The sequence below is a fragment of the Ursus americanus genome, chromosome 4 (assembly GCF_024610735.1).
Source record: "Ursus americanus isolate L20-20 chromosome 4, mUrsAme1.1.p, whole genome shotgun sequence".
NCBI lineage: Eukaryota > Metazoa > Chordata > Mammalia > Carnivora > Ursidae > Ursus > Ursus americanus.
The window spans coordinates 78063510-78083845 of record NC_142130.1 but is presented as its reverse complement, the minus strand read 5'-3'; the positions used below and the strand labels follow the sequence as shown (position 1 = coordinate 78083845).

The following is a 20336-nucleotide window of genomic DNA, read 5'->3' as shown; positions in this document are numbered from 1 at the left end:
ATACTCTGATACTTCCATATGCACTTTCAGTGTGAGATACAATATAATAATGCTTCAAAGGATTAATACAAAGATGCAAACCTTATCTCTCTAAAGATAAAGAATGCAAACAATTCATTTAAAAAAATATCTTCACCTACTCCTAAAGTTTGTTGAGTAAGGACTCTGGGTATGATTGTGAGAAAGAACTCCATGAGCAACTGAAATAGAGACTGTACATCATTCTTCATGAAAAAGAACATTGCAACTTTAATAAGTAATTGTAATATGCTGTTCCATTATTTCTTAAATTAAGAAATAGAGATTATTCTTTCTATCACTTCAGTTGTAGATATTTTTATCAGCGGTTATCTTACCGTCAACGATAAAGGATGATGTATGATTCCCAAACAAATGTACAACAGGGTAATGTAGACCCAAGTGACACTAAAATAATTTACCCTATCTTAAAATGTCACCTGTTGCCATTGTCTCATAAGTGGTAGAACTCAATTTTAACAATAGCTAGAATGTATTTATTATCTAGAACAACAATACAGACAAAATGAAATATATTTTACGTGTGCTTCAAAAGAATTGCTTTGTCATGAGTGAAAATAAGTTACACAGTATAATTCGTTATATTTAGATTTTCTATTCAAGCTAAAGTAATTTGAATTGAGCTTATTCACCACATGTAAATAAGACAGTACCATTTAAGTGTCACAGATATGAGCAAAATATATCAATAAAGATTGCAGTTGTTTTTTTTTCTTTTAATAAAGCAGAATGTCATGCTAATCCAAAGGCACAAATACATCTTAATTATTTAAAATAAGAAGCATAAAATAAAGGTATGATTATAAAGTTACAATTAATTATTGGCACTCAAATAAATAATTCGATTAATAAAATCCTTCTATTTATATAAATGTTTAAATCAAAGACTAAGATTCACATAAACTTTGCTGGATCAGATAGTCTTTGAAAAATGCTTTAATAGGTATTCATATTAAAAATAAGGGAAAACTAGAGAAACATTACATTAATGTTAGACATTAGCATCAATAGAATGGCAATAAATCAATGCACAAAAATAATAAATAAATTTTTAGAAGTCACAATTCTTAAATTCTTTTGCAGATCATTGTAAAATATGTTGACACATTAATTTGTGCCAGTTTTAAAAACAAAACATTTATCAAAATGCTGACAGTACTGTTCTTTCTTATACGTTATTGAACGTAGATTGTCATTGCCTAATTGCACATAACCTATCAAGAAATACCAATATTTTCCGTGATATTTTTCTTCTTTGTTTAAATTAGCATAGGGTTCTGATTATTTAACCCTACTTATATTCAGTCAACTCTTTTGACATTTTATACTAACATTTAAGAGTACTCTCAGACAGTAAAAATAACATTTATACAGTTATATGGCATGTTTAATCTAGAATAAGAATGAAAAATAGGAACAGATTATTTCAGTTCTACTCATATTTTACAATTTACTACAAGCATCTCTTATTTGGAAACTTTTACAAATAGAATAAGTTGGAGCATTCCTTTGAAATGTTATTATTATTATTATGATTTAATCACAGTATTGCCTTGCTCCTGCATGGCACAGATTTCAAGGACAAGAGATAAGGACCACTCAGACAATTGAAACAGTGCACTTGAAACAGTCTGTCTACAATTAGTTTCAAATTATCTGCTAACCTCAGATCATTACTCCACATTAGTGGCAAGAAATTTAACAGCATATATATCTATATGTATATATATCTATGTATATATATATAAAAGAAATATTTAAGAAAATTGCTTTACATGGAAAGTCCAAAGAAATGAGAGAGACAGAATTTTCAAACTGAAGAAACACAAAAATATTTGTTCCTTATTATGACTTCTCTGCTCTTGAAGTATAGCACAAATATATTAATAGTAAACATGCTGAACTGGTTTCTCAGTTCTCCTAATTCTTTCACCATTATTAGTTCAAAACCAGCCCTATCCAGGAAAAATTAGCATTCATGGCTATTGCTTCATGGACATTTTACTAAGCCTGTTTACTTTGCACACACAAATTCAAGTACTTTGACTAGTTATAGCACGTTGGTACAAAAGGGGGAAAAACAGACGAATAAAGCAAAGAGGTGATCAGACAAACATAACTTAAGGAGCAACAGTCAAATCCATCAAAAGACCAGTTGGATAATTTCTACTCAAAGTCCTAGGCAGGTACAGGAATTCTTTTTCTCCAGAATATGCCAGAAAAAAATATCAAGGGGAGATTCCTGCACTATAATCCTGTGAATTATGGCAACGACACTGGAGATTTAGTGCATGAACACGCAGACGGACACATTCTGTCCTGCTAATAACTGAAGGTTTGTAAAATTAGTTGGTTGTCTCTCCTTGCCTGACAGTTTCAAGCACTTGGTAAATAAAAGTGTTCATGGGTAGCATTAATATTGCATTTAATAGATTCATCAAATTACCTCTATAGAGAGACGTACTAAGCAGGTTTCTCTGCACTGTAAAACTCTCCTCCGATGTTCTATTGGTGTGCGTTCCCCAACCAGTCAATATTTGAGCTATAACACCACCTGACTCACCAACGATTAGGAATGTAATGGGGCCTGAAGAAACCTTTGGCTCTCTAGGGTGACAAATAATCTAAAACCTGCTCCCAACTGGCATGTGTATCTAAAATCATAAATACATTTATTTTACCTTACATATGAGTGAAAATCATGTTTTAGTCTTTTACCTCTGGGAGCTTGCATAGCTTGGAAGTTAATAAGTACTTTACTCGGGTATAGGCCCTAACAAGTAATATTAGAAAGTGTGTGTGGAATAGCCAAGGAATTTCTTCAACCAAAGTTGTTTATCAAAATCTTAAAATGACTTCTAGCTACAACATCCAGAAGAAAAACAGATAGTGGCAATTCAGTTGTTTATCACTGACACTTTTATGGCATGTTTAAACGTTAATTTCTTCTTAATTTAGCCACTAAGGATTTTAATTTCCATTAGCCAATTACATTTAAGGATTGACCTATAACACCGCAAAAATGAATTTTTTAAACAAAGATCAACTAAAACAATGGTCAAAGACTGTATCTGAGGATGTGGTGTGAAGTATTTCAACACGAAGAGCTTATTTTTTGATAAAATTATTTAAAAAGTAAAAGATGATCACATATTTATAAATATATCAAGACAACATTGATATTGTTCCCATTTCAATTTACTTTATTTGAAGCTGAGGGCAGAACTCAATATTATTTTCACTTGCAATACATTTATTTTTTTGTGTGTAATCCATTGTGAGTGATTATGGCATATATAAAGAGAGATTTACGGAATCTTTCTAATCTAATTTTACACACGACTAATATTCGTTCAAATGGGTAACAATTTTGATCTGGCACTTCAGTCTATCAAAAATGAACATCGAAATAGCACTGTAACTATAACTTAAAAAGAATTTTCCAAAGTTTCTCTCAATTTTTAATATCTGCTAAAGATAACTGGCTCCTTCAAGCCCAAGTTCCCTGAAATTCTCCTGATAAAAAGTGTACCCTCTATTAACGGTTTTCCTATTAAACTGAAATCCACGTGAATAATTTGTTTGCCCAAGATAGGATGAAAAACATGCAGGGCCTTCTTATGCATTTAGCTCACAAAGCTTTTGTTTTCTTTTGTTTTTTTCTTAAACCCCTGTTTGTTGGAGAGGTTGTTGGGTGAAATATATCGTCCTTAAGAAACAGAGCACTTCAGCTGTATAGTAAACTGTAGTATTTCAATCACAGAATCAAATTGATACCCAAGAGTTGGTTTCAGTCAGGTTTCTATATTGAAATTCATAACAAAATAAACAACAACAATAACAACAACAACAAAAGGTAATGGACCATGGGCAGGAATATTTGATCATATGTATATGTGTACAAGCTATTCCAAGCTAGAAGTTCCCCAAGAATTAAGGTCAATGGAATAGTTTTGGTCATAGGGTCGCTGCAATCGAAACGCTCTGTAGCATTGTTCAAGCCTCTGTGATCTTGGTGTTAGGCTTTGCTGTCGTCTTCTTTTGATTGTATGATGTCATTAGACACCTTAATTTCTATAGTTTCTGGATTTAAGACTTCTTTTCCATTTTCTTCTTTTAAAGGCAATTTTCTGGAAGGAAATATAAAAATAATGAATTTCATTTTCTAAGGCAATTTGAGTGGTACTACTTAATACTGAGTTACTGCCTTCTAGAAGACAATATCTGCAATTATTAGAATGAAAAAATCAGATTTGTTAAACGTAATATCAAAATGATATACAAATAATTAATTAGACGATATTGTCCATTGTAAAATGTGATGTACTGAAGAATGACGAATGAAATAATCTACTTGTAGATTTAGATGCACCAAATCGATCATACAGAGTGACTTAGATTTGATTACCAGCTCTTGATATGAAAAACAGAACTGTTTGAAATCTAAACAAGCCAGTATTTTTATATGTCAACTCGGTGAGTTACTAGTACCTATGTTTTTTCAAATAAAAGCCATTAATAGCTGCTGCCATATTCTGTTACATACTTCAAGAGCTAGGTGAATTAGCTATATTCTTTGGAACTTAGTGAAAGAAATGTATTTCAGGACTTTCTCACTTTTCTTCCTTTACTGTATATGTTTTCTTTAATTGGTCTCTCTCACTATTATTTTTTGTTGTTATTTTTGTATCATTAAAGAGCACATTTTTTGAAAATTGTTTTCAGTTATTACCTATGAAGGAAAACAAGCTTTCTTGCTTTCTTTCTTTCTTTCTTTCTTTCTTTCTTTCTTTTCTTTCTTTCCTTCCTTCCTTCCTTCCTTCCTTCCTTCCTTCCTTCCTTCCTTCCTTCTTTTGTTTTTAAGATTTTCTTTATTTATTTGAGAGAGCAAGAGAGAGAGCAAGAGCAGGGGAAGGGGCAGAGGGAGAGGGAGAGGGGGAAGCAGACTCTCCACTGAGTGGGGAGCCTGATGCAGGGCTCGATCCCAGGACCTTGGAATCATGACCTGAGCTGAATGCAGACATCTGCTTAAGTGACTGAGCCACCCAGATGCCCCTTTATTTCTTAACGATAGCTTCACAAATCTTACTATGATGACAATGATTCAAGATGTATAGTTTTTTCTACCAGTCTTGAATTCAGTGGTTTATGATTATGCCTTGTGTACACAGCTTTGGGAGTTAGATTTCCTCCCTTGACAAAATATTTTTTTCACATCAAAAACAAATTCCAGTTCAATTCTGTACTCTAATGTCACCATTTCATGGGGTAGTGAATGCTACTATGCTAGTTTCTCTGGGATTTACTTGTAATTTCTTTTATATTTTTGAATGAGACAAGCAAGCCATTATATTCTGAAGATCAAAGCTATTACGTGAAAACTAACCAATCAAAAATAAGTCACGGGTAAAAGTTACTACGACTCATTGCTGGGAATGAAATAGCATCTACTTCTTACCTATTAGGGCAGGTGCTTTTATGTATATTATAAGTAATGCCTTCACAGTTATTCCATTCTCCCATTCCCAAGTGCAGCAAATATTGATAATAAAAGATACAACCAACGGGTCACTTCTAAGCAGCAAGACATAGAGAAATTATATCATCCTTTTTGTTTTTGTTTTATTTTTTTGCAAAATGTTGCCCTGTCACATGTTAGGGCATTTTCTTAGCTAGTTTTTTGTTTTGTTTTGTGTTTTTGTATTTTCAAGTTTTTAGTTAAACTCCAGTTAGTTAACATATAGTGTAATATTAGTTTTGAAGTAGAATTTAGTGATTCATCAATTACGTATAACACCCAGTTCTTAGCTAGTTTTCATACACACCAATCTCTCATTGTAAGTGTTAATCAACAGATAGAAGTTTGTTTTGTTGTGTAAAATATTGCTTCATTGAAAAAACTTTTAATTTCTGAAGGGAAAACTACAGAATCCACCTTGTAAAAGCTGCCTCCACAAGAGTAAACCTCAATTTGAAGGTAATAATCTCGAAATGCAGTCACTGACATGACCTCAGGATTTATACTGAAAATTTAGCTACAGAGTAGTACTTTGTATTTCTCTAAATAGTAATTATTTCAGTCCCTCAAGAGCAGATAGCAAGCATTTCTGAATCAAGTTATTTTCTTCCCTTGTGACAACACACAGCCTTCCATTTAGGATGAGAAGCCTAAATCACATTTCTCTGCAAGTGAGTGTTTGCTGGTGAAGACAAAGGGATCCTTCAAACAAACAAACAAACAAACAAACAAACAAAAACAATAAAATTTAGAAGTAATTTTAGTGAGCAGTATTTAAAGAATAATGTGATAGTCATGGTTTTGTTTGCATCCAATATATTCCATAGAATACTATTATCACATCTTAATAATGCCCTTGGCTTTCATCATTTTAACTTTCATGTCGCCTGAACATCATCTTTGCACATGTTCATCATCTTTGCAGATTGAGTTGAAATACCTGCTATGGCTATAATGGCGCTCTGATGGGTACAGAAAGAAAGAAATAATAGAATCTTGAATGGAGAGCAAGCACCACTTCTTATAGACATTAAAATGATACACAATTTAACAGCATTTCTTCCTCTTCCTAATGAACAGTTTTCTTTTTAGGGTAGACTTCTGTACATTTTCATACTATTGATTTTTATTTTAAATTGTGATATTCATATACAGAGTAATGGCTAATTTTCTGACTGCTTTTTATTCCAGTAAAAGTCACATTTTGACACTATCACTTTTTTTTAAGGATTTTTAAATTTTGTTTTTATTTTTTTAAGATTTTATTTATTTATTTGAAAGAGAGAGAGAGCAAGAGCAGAGTGAAAGCAAGATAACACAAGCAGGGCCAGGGACAGAGGAGAAGCATACTCCCCTGTTGAGCAAAGAACCCAATATGGGACTTGATCCCAGGACCCTGGGATCATGACCTGGGCCCTGGGATCATGACCTGGGCCAAAGGCAGACGCTTAACCTCTGAGCTACCCAGGCGCCCCTTATTTATTGATTGATTTTAGAGAGAGAGGGAGCGTGTGAGTGGAGGATAGGGGAAGGGCAAAGGGAGAGGAAGAATCTCAAGCAGACTCTCCACTGAGTGCAGAGCGTGCCCTACACATGGCTCAATCTCACAACCCTGAGATCACAAGCTAAACTGAAATCAAGAGTCAGACCGACGCTTAACCTTAACTGACTGAGCACCCCAGGTGCCCTGAAAGTATCACTTTCTTAAAGAGTAAAATAAGGGAAAGAAAACCCAACTCTAACATGTTCCATCTTTCTGATATGTTTACATAAAATTATAAATATATGTTTGAACAGATTTTCTCTGGCATTGATACAAAATTTTCATGTGGGATGTCTCCATAGAAAATGGTTTTCTATATTCACATGTATTTTCTTTGAAAAAGAAATATTTTTCTACAAATGATGTTATTTGTAAATATATGCTGCAAGTAATGATAATATGTTATCATTTTACAAATATTTATCCAAAACTAGTTAAGCATTTGAAGCTACTTACTCAGGTTCTGTTAGTGGTGTGGTTTCATTTGGCTCATTTACTGGGCTCCCATCCTCATGATTAGTGATTCTTTCATCCTCTGTTCTCATCTCCACTATTGGTTCTTTTGATCCATCTTTCCTAAAAAAAAAATAAACAAACAAAAAAACCTTGCTCATGTAATGTAAAAATAGATGCATTATGAAACATAGTTTAGAATCCGCGCTTAATCTCACCCCCCCACACACACACACTAAAAATCCAACATGGTCAGATTAAGACTACAACTAAGATTTTTTTTTTTCATTTAAATTCATCTCACCCAGATAATTCACATTCAGAAAAAATAGAAAGGGGAAATTCCATTTTATCTAGAATTCTTTTTTTTTCATCAAAATTGTGTTAATTTTTTGCAAAAGTCCAAATTTTACATTTGATTGTGCGGTTTATTTTGGGAAAGAAATAAAAAATATTTTGTTAAAGGAAATGATGACATGAAGTAGCTCTTTCCCCCTAACTAGCCATATGCTTTAGATTTTTTATATTTGAAATATAGCACCAGAAATATTGCTTCTATATTAAAATTTAGAAGATAAAATTTATATATATGTGATGTTTTATTGTTTTAAGTGTTTCTATGAATTATATGAATGATTTTAACTATAATGCGATATTGACTTTACATATTCATGTTTTCAGGAAAATAGTTTACATAAAAACAATATTATAACATATATGCATGATGTTTTCATTCGTAAATTCAAATCCATGACATCTTTATTGGATTTTTAAAATATGAAAATAGGTGTAATTTTACATAATTGTGAAATTTTCATAAAATTAGAAACTTTACTGCAAAGTTTTGTTCCTCAAAAAATGAACAAAACGGAATAAAAATGAGGAAGGCATTTAGTGATGATAAAGGGTAAAGTGAGATATAAGCAGTGGGAATGATACACTCATAATAGAGATTATAATAACACACGTACAAAAAAAATGTAAGGGAGGGTTAGGGGTCCTCACCTCCCCAGGGGCATGGTCTTACTATCCAATCCTGCAACCTTACTCTAACATATTTACAAAAATGAACTGGAAACTTATGCCCATGCAAAACTCTCCACGTGAATGTTTATAGTTTTATTCATATTTGCCCCAAATTGGAACCAACTAAAATGTCCTTCAACAGGGGAATGGATAAAGAAACTGGTACATCCATACAATTGGATATTATTCAGCAAAAAGAGAAATGAGCTATCAAGCCACAAAAACACATGGGAGAACCTAAAATGCATCTTGGTAAGGAAAATAAATGAGTCTGAAAAGGCTACATACTATGTAATCCCAATGACACTGCAGTCTGTAAAAAGCAAACTTATAAAGAACATAAAAAGATCAATGTTTGCCAGGGGTCCGAGGTGAGGGAGGGATATAATGATGGATCACTGGGCACGTTAAATCTAATTAATATTGTAACGACAGATACATGACATTAAAATTGTTCTTAAAAATAAGTAAACTAGGAGTGCATGCAAAAGAAATCAAACAAAACACCAACAATGACAAAAATATTTAACAGACCTTACAAATACTGACTCTTGAACAGGAAAATATTAAGAATGATGAAACACTTCTGATCAGGTGGCAGGTTTGATATTACTCTTATTTCAGTATGTAGGTCCCTCGCATACATACGCATCAAAATCTGAAGAATGGATGCCAGGAGAAATGGAAGAAAATCTGGAACCCTCTAATCTAGAGTTAATAGGGAAGAACCCTCGATACCTCTAAAATGCAAATGTCCGTGAGAACTGATGATTCAGACATGGTCAGTAACCTGAATAGGGACTCGAAGGACGCAAGATCTATATACTAGTAAAGATGATTAAAGAGGCCACCACAATTAAATTTTAGCTTCATGTTGTTTTGTTTGTTGTTGTTGTTATTCTTCAACTGATTCTTTTAAAAAATTCTTCATGATATCAATGCTCTTGATGACGTAGAGGATGATACTGTTTGGCTATTGATGATTCTGAGCAAAAAGAGTGATGAAAGGTTGGATTTTTTGTTTAACTTTGTTGACAACAGGTGCAGATCTATTTGTGTGGATTAAATACGATGGAATGCAAAAAAATTAAAAAGAAGACAGTGAACTTGGATTTTAATTGTATCCTCCTTACTGAAAATAATATGTAAGCAAACCATTTTATGCTAGAAATAATAAACATTACTAAAAGGAAATTAAAGAGTTACAAGAGAACACGGTGAGTTGTCTTAAACTCCTTATTTTTGTTCTTAGTGATCTTTTACATTTTTAACTAGCTTGTCTATTCATATATTATAGAATTCTACAAAGGGCATATAGAGAAAAGTACACCTCCCTAACCATTTCCGATTTACAGGATATTTAGTGACTTATCGTAGAGACGAGCACATTTTCAAATCGTGTTTTCCAGACACATTCCTTCTATTCATATACTAGCATATATGCATGAAAATGCAGGGAGTTATTCTTACACAAATGGTGCATCCTAACTGAATATAATTTTGCCTTTTCGATGAATACTAGAACATTTAGAGCTGCCTCTTCCTTTTTCATGGTGCATACTGTCCCATTGTATGTATGGACCACCATGTATTTGGCCAGTGTCCAACCAACAGACATTTAGGTTGTTACCAATATTTTCTATTGCGATAAACACTATAAGGAGTATAAAGTGCATATTTTACTTACCCGTAGGTGAAAATATCTGAAGTACACATATAATTTACATGAGTCAAATTCCTATCCTGTATAAATTACATTTAATTATACATGAAGTGATATCGGAATTATTACTGATATTTTCTGTGGAATTATAAAAAAGTGATAAGGTAATATTTTATTTAAATTGGCATAAAAATGTATGCCACAATTTATGGACAATTTCACAATGTATAGACTGGTAAAAACTAAATAAATTCCTGCCAGGTTTCTAGATCTGATGATTAAGCAGGAAATGACAAGTACAGCAGAGTGGTTAAGAGAATGTGCCCTGGAACCAAACTAGCTGACTCTCACTAACTCACTGCATAAGCATTTCTGTGTCCTGTTGCCTGTAGAGTAAAACAGAGATGATAATGACACCGAACTAATTTCTTTGGAGTTTAGAATAGCGCTTGACATACACGCGGCACTTAATCAGTAACTGTCTTCAGTATTCTAGGAGGGCAAGGAGGATTTATGTTCCGAAATACATTACTAAAACTTGCAACTTCAACAAAATAAAGGAAAACAAAATGAAAATACCTCAAAGCACACTAAGAAAGAAATATTTATAAAATTCATCAGTTCTCAAAAAGGGAAGATTTATATAATTAATGGCATCATAAGCAAAACCCAAACTTTGGGATAGACTGGGAAAAATATTTGCAACAAATATGACATCAAATAATTAAGGGTCACATTATATAATTAAAAAGTAAGAGAAAAGTTAAATAACTCCATGAACATGTATACAGAATATGAACAAGAAATGCCCAGAAGAAATAAAGTGACCAAAGCAAAATGACAATACAAATAAGCTCAGACTTAACCCAGATCAGAAAAGTGCAAATTTGAAATGATATCTTTCACTTATTATATTGACAAAAATAAAAATAAATTGATAACATTTAATGTTTGAAAAGGTATAGGGAAATATATATGCTCCGATTTTATTAAGGGTATGAATTAGTATAGAATTTTGTGGGAAATTTGTCAGTGTTTTTCAATTTTGATGTACATTCCATGTCTAGGAGCATAATGTATATTTACAACAAGATTTACGTAAAAGTTAAATTCAGACCACGTATTATACTTCAATATGATAAAACATTGAAAGTTTCATCTAAATTGTCATGAAAGACAAGTGGATAAATGCATTATGGTATCTGATACTATGGAATACTAGTTATTTATAAAAAGAATGAGTCAGAAATTTACATGCTGGAAAGGTACCTTTTGAAGCTTCATTGCTATCTGAGAAAACACTGCAATAATAGATGCACATACATATGTGTGTATATATACGAAGCAGTGTGTGTGCATGTGTGCGTAAGCCAGATGTAACTCTTACCTTTGCTTCCTATAGATAAGGTATTTATTTCCTCTAGCTTCCTTCAGGATTTTTTCTTTATCTTTGAATTTCTGTAGTTTTACAATGATAGGACTAGGTATAGTTATTGTTGTTTTCTTTTGTTTTGTTTCAGACATTTGCACTCCTCCATGTTCTCTGAGCTTCCTGGGTCTGTGGTTTTGTGTCAGATACTAATTTGGGGAAGTTCTCAGTCATTAATGTTTCAGATATTTCAGTTCCTTTGTCTATTTCTTCTTCTGGTATTCTTACTATACATATGTTTCACCTTGTGTAGTTGTCTCATAGTTCTTATTCTGTGGATTGTTTTTAGTCTTTATTTTGTTTGGCTTTTTTTTTTTTTTTTTTTTTTTTAGAGAGGGGAGAGGGGCAGAGGGAGAGAGAGAATCTTAAGCAGGCTCCATGCAGCACCTAGCCGACATGGGGCTTGATCTCACAACCCTGAGATCATGACCTGAGCTGAAATCAAGAGTTGGACATTTAACCGACTGAGCCACCCAGGTGTCCCTCTGTTTACTTTTAAGTTTTGGTATTTTCTTTTAAGAGTTCAGAGATTCTATCTTCAGCCATGTCTAGTTACTAGTAAGTGCCTCAGGGATATTCTTCATTTCTATTGGGATGTTCTTGGTCTCTAGCATTTCTTTTGGATTCTTTTTCAGAATTTCCATCTCTCTACTGATGGCCCATCTCTTCTTTCATGCTGTCCTACAGTGTTCTCACCATATTAATCATATACTTTAAAAAAATCTTGGTCGGATAATTCCAATATCCCTGCCTTCTCTGAATCTGGCCCTGATGCTAGTTCTGCCTCTTCAGAATAATTTTTGCCTTGAGTATACCTTTTAGTTTTTCTTGATCCCAGGACATGATGTACTGGTTAGAAGGAACTGCGAAATAAAGGCATTTACTAATGGGGTGGTAAAGTGGGCTGTGAGAGGGTGCATTCGATAGTCCCATCATTAGGCCTCAGTCACTGGTACGTCTGCTCCCCTGGACTCTAAACTTCACAATTGCTTCTTGGGACTCCCCACTGAAGTGAGTCAGGATGGCTGGAGTGCCCTGGAGTTATATTTGCCTTCTTTCCCATGATAGTAAAGGGGGCTGGTTTGGATATCTCTCTCTACATTGAAAAGCCAATTTCACACACACACACACACACACACACACACACACACACACACACTTTGGCTAGTTACTTTCTATTAGTTTTTAATATTTTAGTTTCTTTACAACTTAAGACTAACCAGGAAAATTCTTTCTTTTTTTACATAGCATTTATAACAGAAACTATTTATTTATTCATCCATTTGATTGTTTTTTAACTGAAATGTGTTTCCCAACAGAGTAAAAGCTAGATGATGGAAGGGACTCATTTGCTTTAACTCACAGTTGTATCTTTGGGGCTTAGAATAGTGCCTGATTATGTAGGTGTTCAATAAATATTTATTAGCATAAATTAATGCTTGGGTGAATGAGAGTATAAGCATAGTTTGATAAAGTAGAAATCATTCACCATTTTTATTAGATAAATGATGAGAATGCAGGATAAATATGTTTAATTTAAATTTATAAGAGCCAAATAATGGAATATTCTAGAACTTAACATGAATGACATTCTGTATGTCACTGACTTTAATTTCTCTTTTCTGAAACTTGATACTTTTTAAACAAGAATATTCTAAATGTGTAATTAGCGTATTCTGTAATAAATCTGCATAGTCTTATAATTATGATAACATGAAAGTACTAGTCTAAGAAAGCTTCTGATCATGTTTAGAGGCCAGTAGAGATCCAATCCATCAAATCAGTTATGTTCTATTTCCCATTGTGATTTTATGTAATATTTTTGAAAAAAAATAGGTATAATATTTTCCCAATTCAAACAATGAATTTTTGAAAGAGTTGAAAACTATTTTCCCAAGCAGGGGAAATGATGATATGAAAAGTTATGATGGATAACAAATACAGAATGAACTCCATGTTTTCATCTTCCCAAGTTTTTAAGGTTAATTAAACCCAGCAGGACTTACAAACCAAGTGTTGATGGATAAATTACCAATTAATAGAGTGAAATAACAATAAACGGCAGAACTTGAATATTGCATGCAGTCACCAATATCCCTCCAGTTAATTAAGACAAAATCATGATTTCTCTTTCTTTCACCCTAAAGTCAAATCAATCAATAGTAGTTGACTCTACCTCAGCTATATATATACTTCATACATATGTATATGCTTATAGTACTACAGCCTTGGACCAAAAGAATATTATTTTTTACCAGCAGTATTTCAAGATCCTCTCACTCAGTCTTTCTGATTCTAAATCATTCCTCTACACCTATCGACCTTCCAGTAATTCATTCTTAAAAAGAAACTAAAGTAATCTTTAAGCAGTTATTGGGGGTGCCGAGTCTTTTAGTCAGTTAAGCTTCTGACTTTTGGTTTCGGCTCTGGTCACGATCTCAGGTTGTGAGATCAAGCCCCGCATGGGGCTCTGCGCTCAGCACAGAGTGTCCTTGGGATTCTCTCCCTCTCCCTTACTCGCTACCCCTCCCCCAGCTCACTCTCTCGCAAATAAATTAAATAAATAAATAAATAATACTTAAAAAAAAAACAACTTACAGGAGCTTTCTATTTCAAAAACAATGTTTCTTACTTTGACTGAAGTATTAGATATTTTCGTTCCTAGATAATTCTCTAACCTGACATTTATACTAGACCCTCTCTGATTGGCACTGCTCCTGCTCATCGGCCTTTAACACAGTAAGCTTATTCCTGCCTTAACTTTTGTATCAATTGTTGCACGTCATAGAATGTTCCTGCCCTGATTGTTATATTGTTGTCCTCTATCACTCACTGCAGCTTAAGTTTCACTTCCCCTGAAAGGCCTTTCATGACCCAAACTATAGTAAGAATTTATAACTGTTTTTCTTTTTTCTTTTTTTTTAGTGCTTATTACTACCAGATACTTTCTTTTTAGTTAGTGCTTATTATCTGTTTTCCTAAGAGAACAAGAGTTCCATGTGAATAAAATTCTTACTTGCTTTGGTCATCACTTTACTGCTTGGTTACATAGCAGTGCTTGTTACCTAGTATTTATCCAATAAATATTTGCTCAGTGGTTCAATAAGAATGAAGACATAAAAAATTCAGCTTTATGTGTGTGTGTGTGTGTGTGTGTATGTGGTGTGTGTGTATATATATATATATATGTATATATATATACATATATATATATATCACGTATATATGGTTATGTTATATAATATATGGTGTTCTCAATACGTGAAAAAGAGACTAGAACTGAGTTTGGTATATATTTATTTAGTTAATAAGACAATGTAAAATCACAGCAGGTAATTAAAAAGTAGACTTTGTTCTAATGAGGAAAGCGGGAGATACTGGATAGTGAATTGATTCCACTATGTTTACTATGCACACATTACTATCCCGTTCAAGTGTGAGGTAGAGCCTGATTTCTGTTTGTTCTTTGCTGTGTTCTGTGTCCAACAAGTAAGTAGGTGATATTTTGATTGTGAAATGAATCTAATGTTTTTTGAAATGAAAATGTTTGTTATCTACCTTAGTATCCCATGAGGTGAAACTATCCCTTAGACAGAATCCATAAGAAGTGGTCATCAACAAATTGCATAGGAGGATTGAGATAGCCTCGGGGATGTAAACAAAACACAACACAACAGAGTGCAGCCATGAAGAATGGGTTCTGCTACATCGCTAAGCCTAGAAATTAATGCAGGAGACTCTACTTGTCTAAATGGATGTATAAAAAAACAAATAGAAATGACTCAACAATAAAAATAAATGGATTACTGATAAACAGAAAATCATGAATGAATCTTAAAACTTGATCCTGAATGAAAGAAGCCAGACACAAAAGAGTAAACATTACAGGAATCAATTTTTATCAAGTTCTATAACAGCTAAAAATGATTTATGATGAAAAAAATTAGAATAGTAGTTGCCTGGGGCAGGGTGAGGAAAATGAGTTGTCTGGGTAGAAACATTAGAGAAATTTTGAGGATGATGCTAAGTTTCTGAATTTTGATAGGGCTTGGGTTATACAGATACAAACGTTTGAAAACTTTACCTAAAGAAAACATTAACAAATTTTGAACTGGATGCAATGTTAGGCAAGTTGAACTATAGGGGTTAAGTGTATGGATACACTTTAAAAATGCAAAAAATAAAATAATGGATTGAGGGACAGATAAATATGGGATAAGAGAAATATTTTTTTGTCGAATCCAAGAAGTGATAAATGGGTGTTGGCTATAAAGTTCTTTTTACTCTTTTGTATGTTTTAGACACGTAACAGAAAGACTGTAAGATTTAAAAGGTAACGGAAATGTTCTTAATTCTTCAGAATACTTATTTTTGATTACAGGTTTTAATATACACACATATGTATGTGTATACAAACACACATATATATACACAGAAACATTGTGTGTTTATATGTGAGTGTGCATGCCCTCCCATGCCTTCTAACTTGTGGTTTCTTTGAGCCTATTGTACTCTTGGGATTAGATACAAATCTAGTGAAACAGCACCGAACAAAACAAAAAGTATCAAAACCTCTTTGTTGTTCTTTTACATGACAAAGGAGTTTTCCATAGTGTTCAGCTCTATGTATTTTCTTGGAATTCATATTCTAATTGACTGAGATGCCACACAGAGTGCCAACTTCTAACATTTAGTCATCTTTTGATCAAAATTTGGAAGAGTAAGTTCAGAATCTGTACTAATATGTATTGCATAGCACATATAACATCTCTATACAGACAATCTTGAAACCTCCATGCAGTCATCTCCTACCCTTGAAGGAATTAGCATAATTAATGTTTTTACTCAGTTTACCCAAGTTTTTAACTCATATTATTGTTGGTGTCCTTCTTTTATTCAATATAAACCGAAAAATGATGGAAAATTCATAAATGCAATTGTACCATTGTCTATATTTCTATTTTTTCCTAATTCTACTTAAATCATGACAGTGATTATTTTTTGTGGATCCCATTTTAAGATTTATTTTTTAATCGTCTGTTTTCAAAAGCATTTGGCTCTATACCATGTTATATTTAAGATCATACAGACTTAAGATCAGAAAGCAGACAGTACAGTGTCCAATGGTCTTAGAGTCTCAGAGCTCTTTACTCTGCTCAGAAAAAAAGTCCCTGAACAAAGTATGCAAGTTTGACTATGGCACTTGTGTGATGTAATGCACTGAGAATGTCTGCTACTTACAGGTATGCAGCTTTTCCTTCTTCGAGTTCTTTACTTTTCCCACTAGAGCCACTTTTCTTCCCGCACATTCTCCTCGTGATGCACATCAGTAACCCACATTGTCTAATAAAGAAGCAGCTGACGTCCGTTACCACAAGGATTAGCAAGAGTGCCGCCACGCCCAGGCCAATGACTGCTCCAAGCCCAAGACCATTAAAAAGCGTATCTTAAAAAATAAAAGAAAATAATTTTACTAAGCTCCAAATTAGAAAAAAAATTGACAGTTATTTTGAAAATAAATCTTAACTAAAGAGACAGGAAAAAAGTGATAGTCACTGGTGAACTTTAATTTCATAATTGTTGGGAACCAGTCTCTGGCTGGGAATCATTCTCTGGCTTTCGAACAATATTTTAAGCAACTGACATGTGAATGATTTGCAATATTTTTTCAAACTTTATTTAGAAAAAAAAACCTCTTACGTAGCTCTCTTTCCAATATACTTTTTGATTCCCAGAGGGGAAGATAATGAATATTATCACATCCCCAACTGTACCACAACCATTAATGGATCATCACATTGTTAAAAGGAAAATACAGTCAAAACTCCTGTAAGAGAAGGTTAAGTAAATGTTCTATATGGAATGGAATTATCTTAGTTTTAAGTCTTAAGCTTGCAAATGATGTGTGCTCCAAGCACTTTGTTTTGACAGAGAACACATTTTAAAATATCTGTATATGAATATTTTGAAAATCATCATTTTAGAATAAATGCTTTAGTTGTATTTTTTTTCAGTTAGTATTTTAATAAATCATATTAGACCAGAGGCAAACTATGGTACTTATGATCTTTCTGAAACTTATCATGGGAAGGTAGGGGATGATGGGAGCCATTTTTCCTTGACAGGAGGTTGTGGGAATTCCTGAAAGTCATACAGAAATTATCCATGGAAGGTATGACTGGGTATAAGATAGAATATGCTGACTGACACAGTAGAAATAACAAGAAGCAGAGTGGTAGTGAAAATGAATCAAGTGTTTTATAACTATAGTTGAAGATAAGGGTAGACTACACAGCCACAGGAGTGTGGGCAGTAAAATAAGCACCGTGGAAAGAGATTAAACTGTTGATACTGTGTTATCTAGAGGGAAGAAAAAGAGTTCTTATAAGACAGTTTTAGAGAATTATTCAAAATGATTCTTTTAAAAAAATTTTATTTATTTGACAGAGAGAGAGGGCACACAAGCAAGGGGAGTGGCAGGCAAAGGGAGAGGGAGAAGCAGGCTTCCTGCCTAGTCAGGAGCCCCATGTGGGGCTCCATCCCAGGACTCTGGAATCATGACCTGAGCTGAAGGCAGAGCTTAAGCCACTGAGCCACCCAAGCGCCCCTATTCAAAATGATTTTTTTTTAAAGATTTTATTTATTTATTCGACAGAGATAGAGACAGCCAGCGAGAGAGGGAACACAAGCAGGGGGAGTGGGAGAGGAAGAAGCAGGCTCCTAGCGTTGGAGCCTGATGTGGGGCTCTATCCCAGAACGCCGGGATCACGCCCTGAGCCGAAGGCAGACGCTTAACCGCTGTGCCACCCAGGCGCCCCTCAAAATGATTCTTAACCCAATTACGTTAACATTTGCTTAGATAACATTATAAAATTATACTTATCCTTTGCAATGATAAATGCATTTATTACTCAGCATCATAATGCCATCTAAATTCGTAAGAGGTGTGTAATGCAAGTGACAGGGACAGATGCAGACTTGGTTTGGAGAAAACCACTTCTGGAAAAAGCACATATGTAAAATGAAGTTTTTCTAAGTTATATTTTTAAAATTCAGTGTAATATTTTAATAATGACTTGAAGAGATTGTGAGCTAAAGGAATCAATATAACTCTTTTTATTTTAAATCAACAAGCTGGTGCTGAACGATGACATACCTGTCTGAATCCCAGCAGATTTTTCTACCGAATGACTGAGCTTCACATCTATACTTATTTTATCTTTTTTTCCCCCAGGAAATGCATGCTATATAAAAAAATCATTCTATCCGTGACATGGTTCCTGGCACTTTCCCCAGGCGACTTTGTGGTTCACCTGTGCTAGAACATGGAAGTACTTCTACAGAATCCCTGTGAAGTTGCGGGTGAGGATTCTTCAAGTACTGAACCGACAAACTTGCAACTCTTGTGCCCCAGCAAGTATAAATTTAATTATAATAATGTACTTAACACCTCTAGCACTTATTGCCCAGTACAGAGTAAAAATTTAACAAGTATTGGCAATATTTATTATTATTATTATTATTATTATTATTATTATTACTGCTACTACTATTATTATTTTGCTACTGTAAAATTTTAGGGAAATGAGGTTTTGGTGGAAAAAATAGACCATCTAAAGTTAAACTAGTCTAGAAACATATTTCCTTCATCAGCACCGTAAGGTGGGACACTATCTCTTATTAAACACTGATTATTCTCTTGAGAATAAAGTCATTTTTTTTTACTTAGGTTTAGCTAGTTAGCTTTTAAATGATATTTTATTTGTGACCTTTTTAGCATTAAACCAGTATATTGATCTGTTTCATTTCCATCTTTAGAAAAGCTCTTAGAAACATTATATTTGCAAAGCACCTTATGGTAAAGGAATATTGATGTTAAAATAGCTATTATTTGTTTTCTAACAAAATTATACCTTTTAAACTCATGATTATAAATGTTGAAGGTTACTTGAAGTTATTTTTATGGAAAACCAAATATTTCTTGTCATTGCAGAGGATAGGATATATAGCAAGTAGATTCATGTAATAGATATTTAGTTTTCCTTTGAAAGTTATGGGGTTTTTTAAATTGGCTTAAGAATGTATTTAAATGCTAATATTATCTCACATTCCATGAAATTAGGCTGTAATAACTATGAAAGCCAAATTTTCTAATGTTTTATTTTTATTTTTTCTGCCACCTATTTACTCTGGTGGGGAAGTTTACTCATTTGTCTTTGGTTTTTTCATAAACAAAATCATGACCACATGTAAAATTACATCACTAGGATTTGAGGACTAACAATGATTTATTTTTACAGTAACACGCAGAAAACACTTTCTTTTTAAGTTCAGTCTTAATTATTGAACTAATTGAAACTGAACACAGCAATCATTTAAAGGATTTTAAGTTCAACTTTTTAGCTTTCCAGGATATTTGCACATGTGCTTTATAATATATGATATTTTATGATAGTTTTTACAAGTCCATTACATAGGAAAACAATGTTAAGAGCTCTACTTTACAGATAAGGAAACTGAGGTCCAGAGGATATAGCGGCCTAAGTCATTAGCTTTTATATTGTTTATACCTGTGTTAGATTTACATTGTATATTCATCATCAAATAAACAAGAGAGGAATAACATAGTAAATACATTAAAATGTGTAATTTTCTTACAGAAAAA

At 33.2% G+C, this 20336-nt stretch overlaps 1 protein-coding gene across 1 annotated transcript in view; it reads right to left on the bottom strand.

The window, feature by feature from the left end:
- Positions 1 to 963: 963 nt before the first annotated feature.
- Positions 964 to 20336, bottom strand: part of NCAM2 (neural cell adhesion molecule 2) — a 506926-nt gene continuing 487553 nt past the window's right edge. Inside the window, exons 16-18 of the mRNA XM_087861739.1 lie at positions 16913 to 17117; positions 7557 to 7676; positions 964 to 4169 (exon numbers count right to left, since the gene is read on the bottom strand). Of these exons, the coding sequence (XP_087717865.1) occupies positions 4058 to 4169; positions 7557 to 7676; positions 16913 to 17117 (437 nt within the window). The 3' untranslated portion in view covers positions 964 to 4057. The remainder of the gene's footprint in view (positions 4170 to 7556; positions 7677 to 16912; positions 17118 to 20336) is intronic.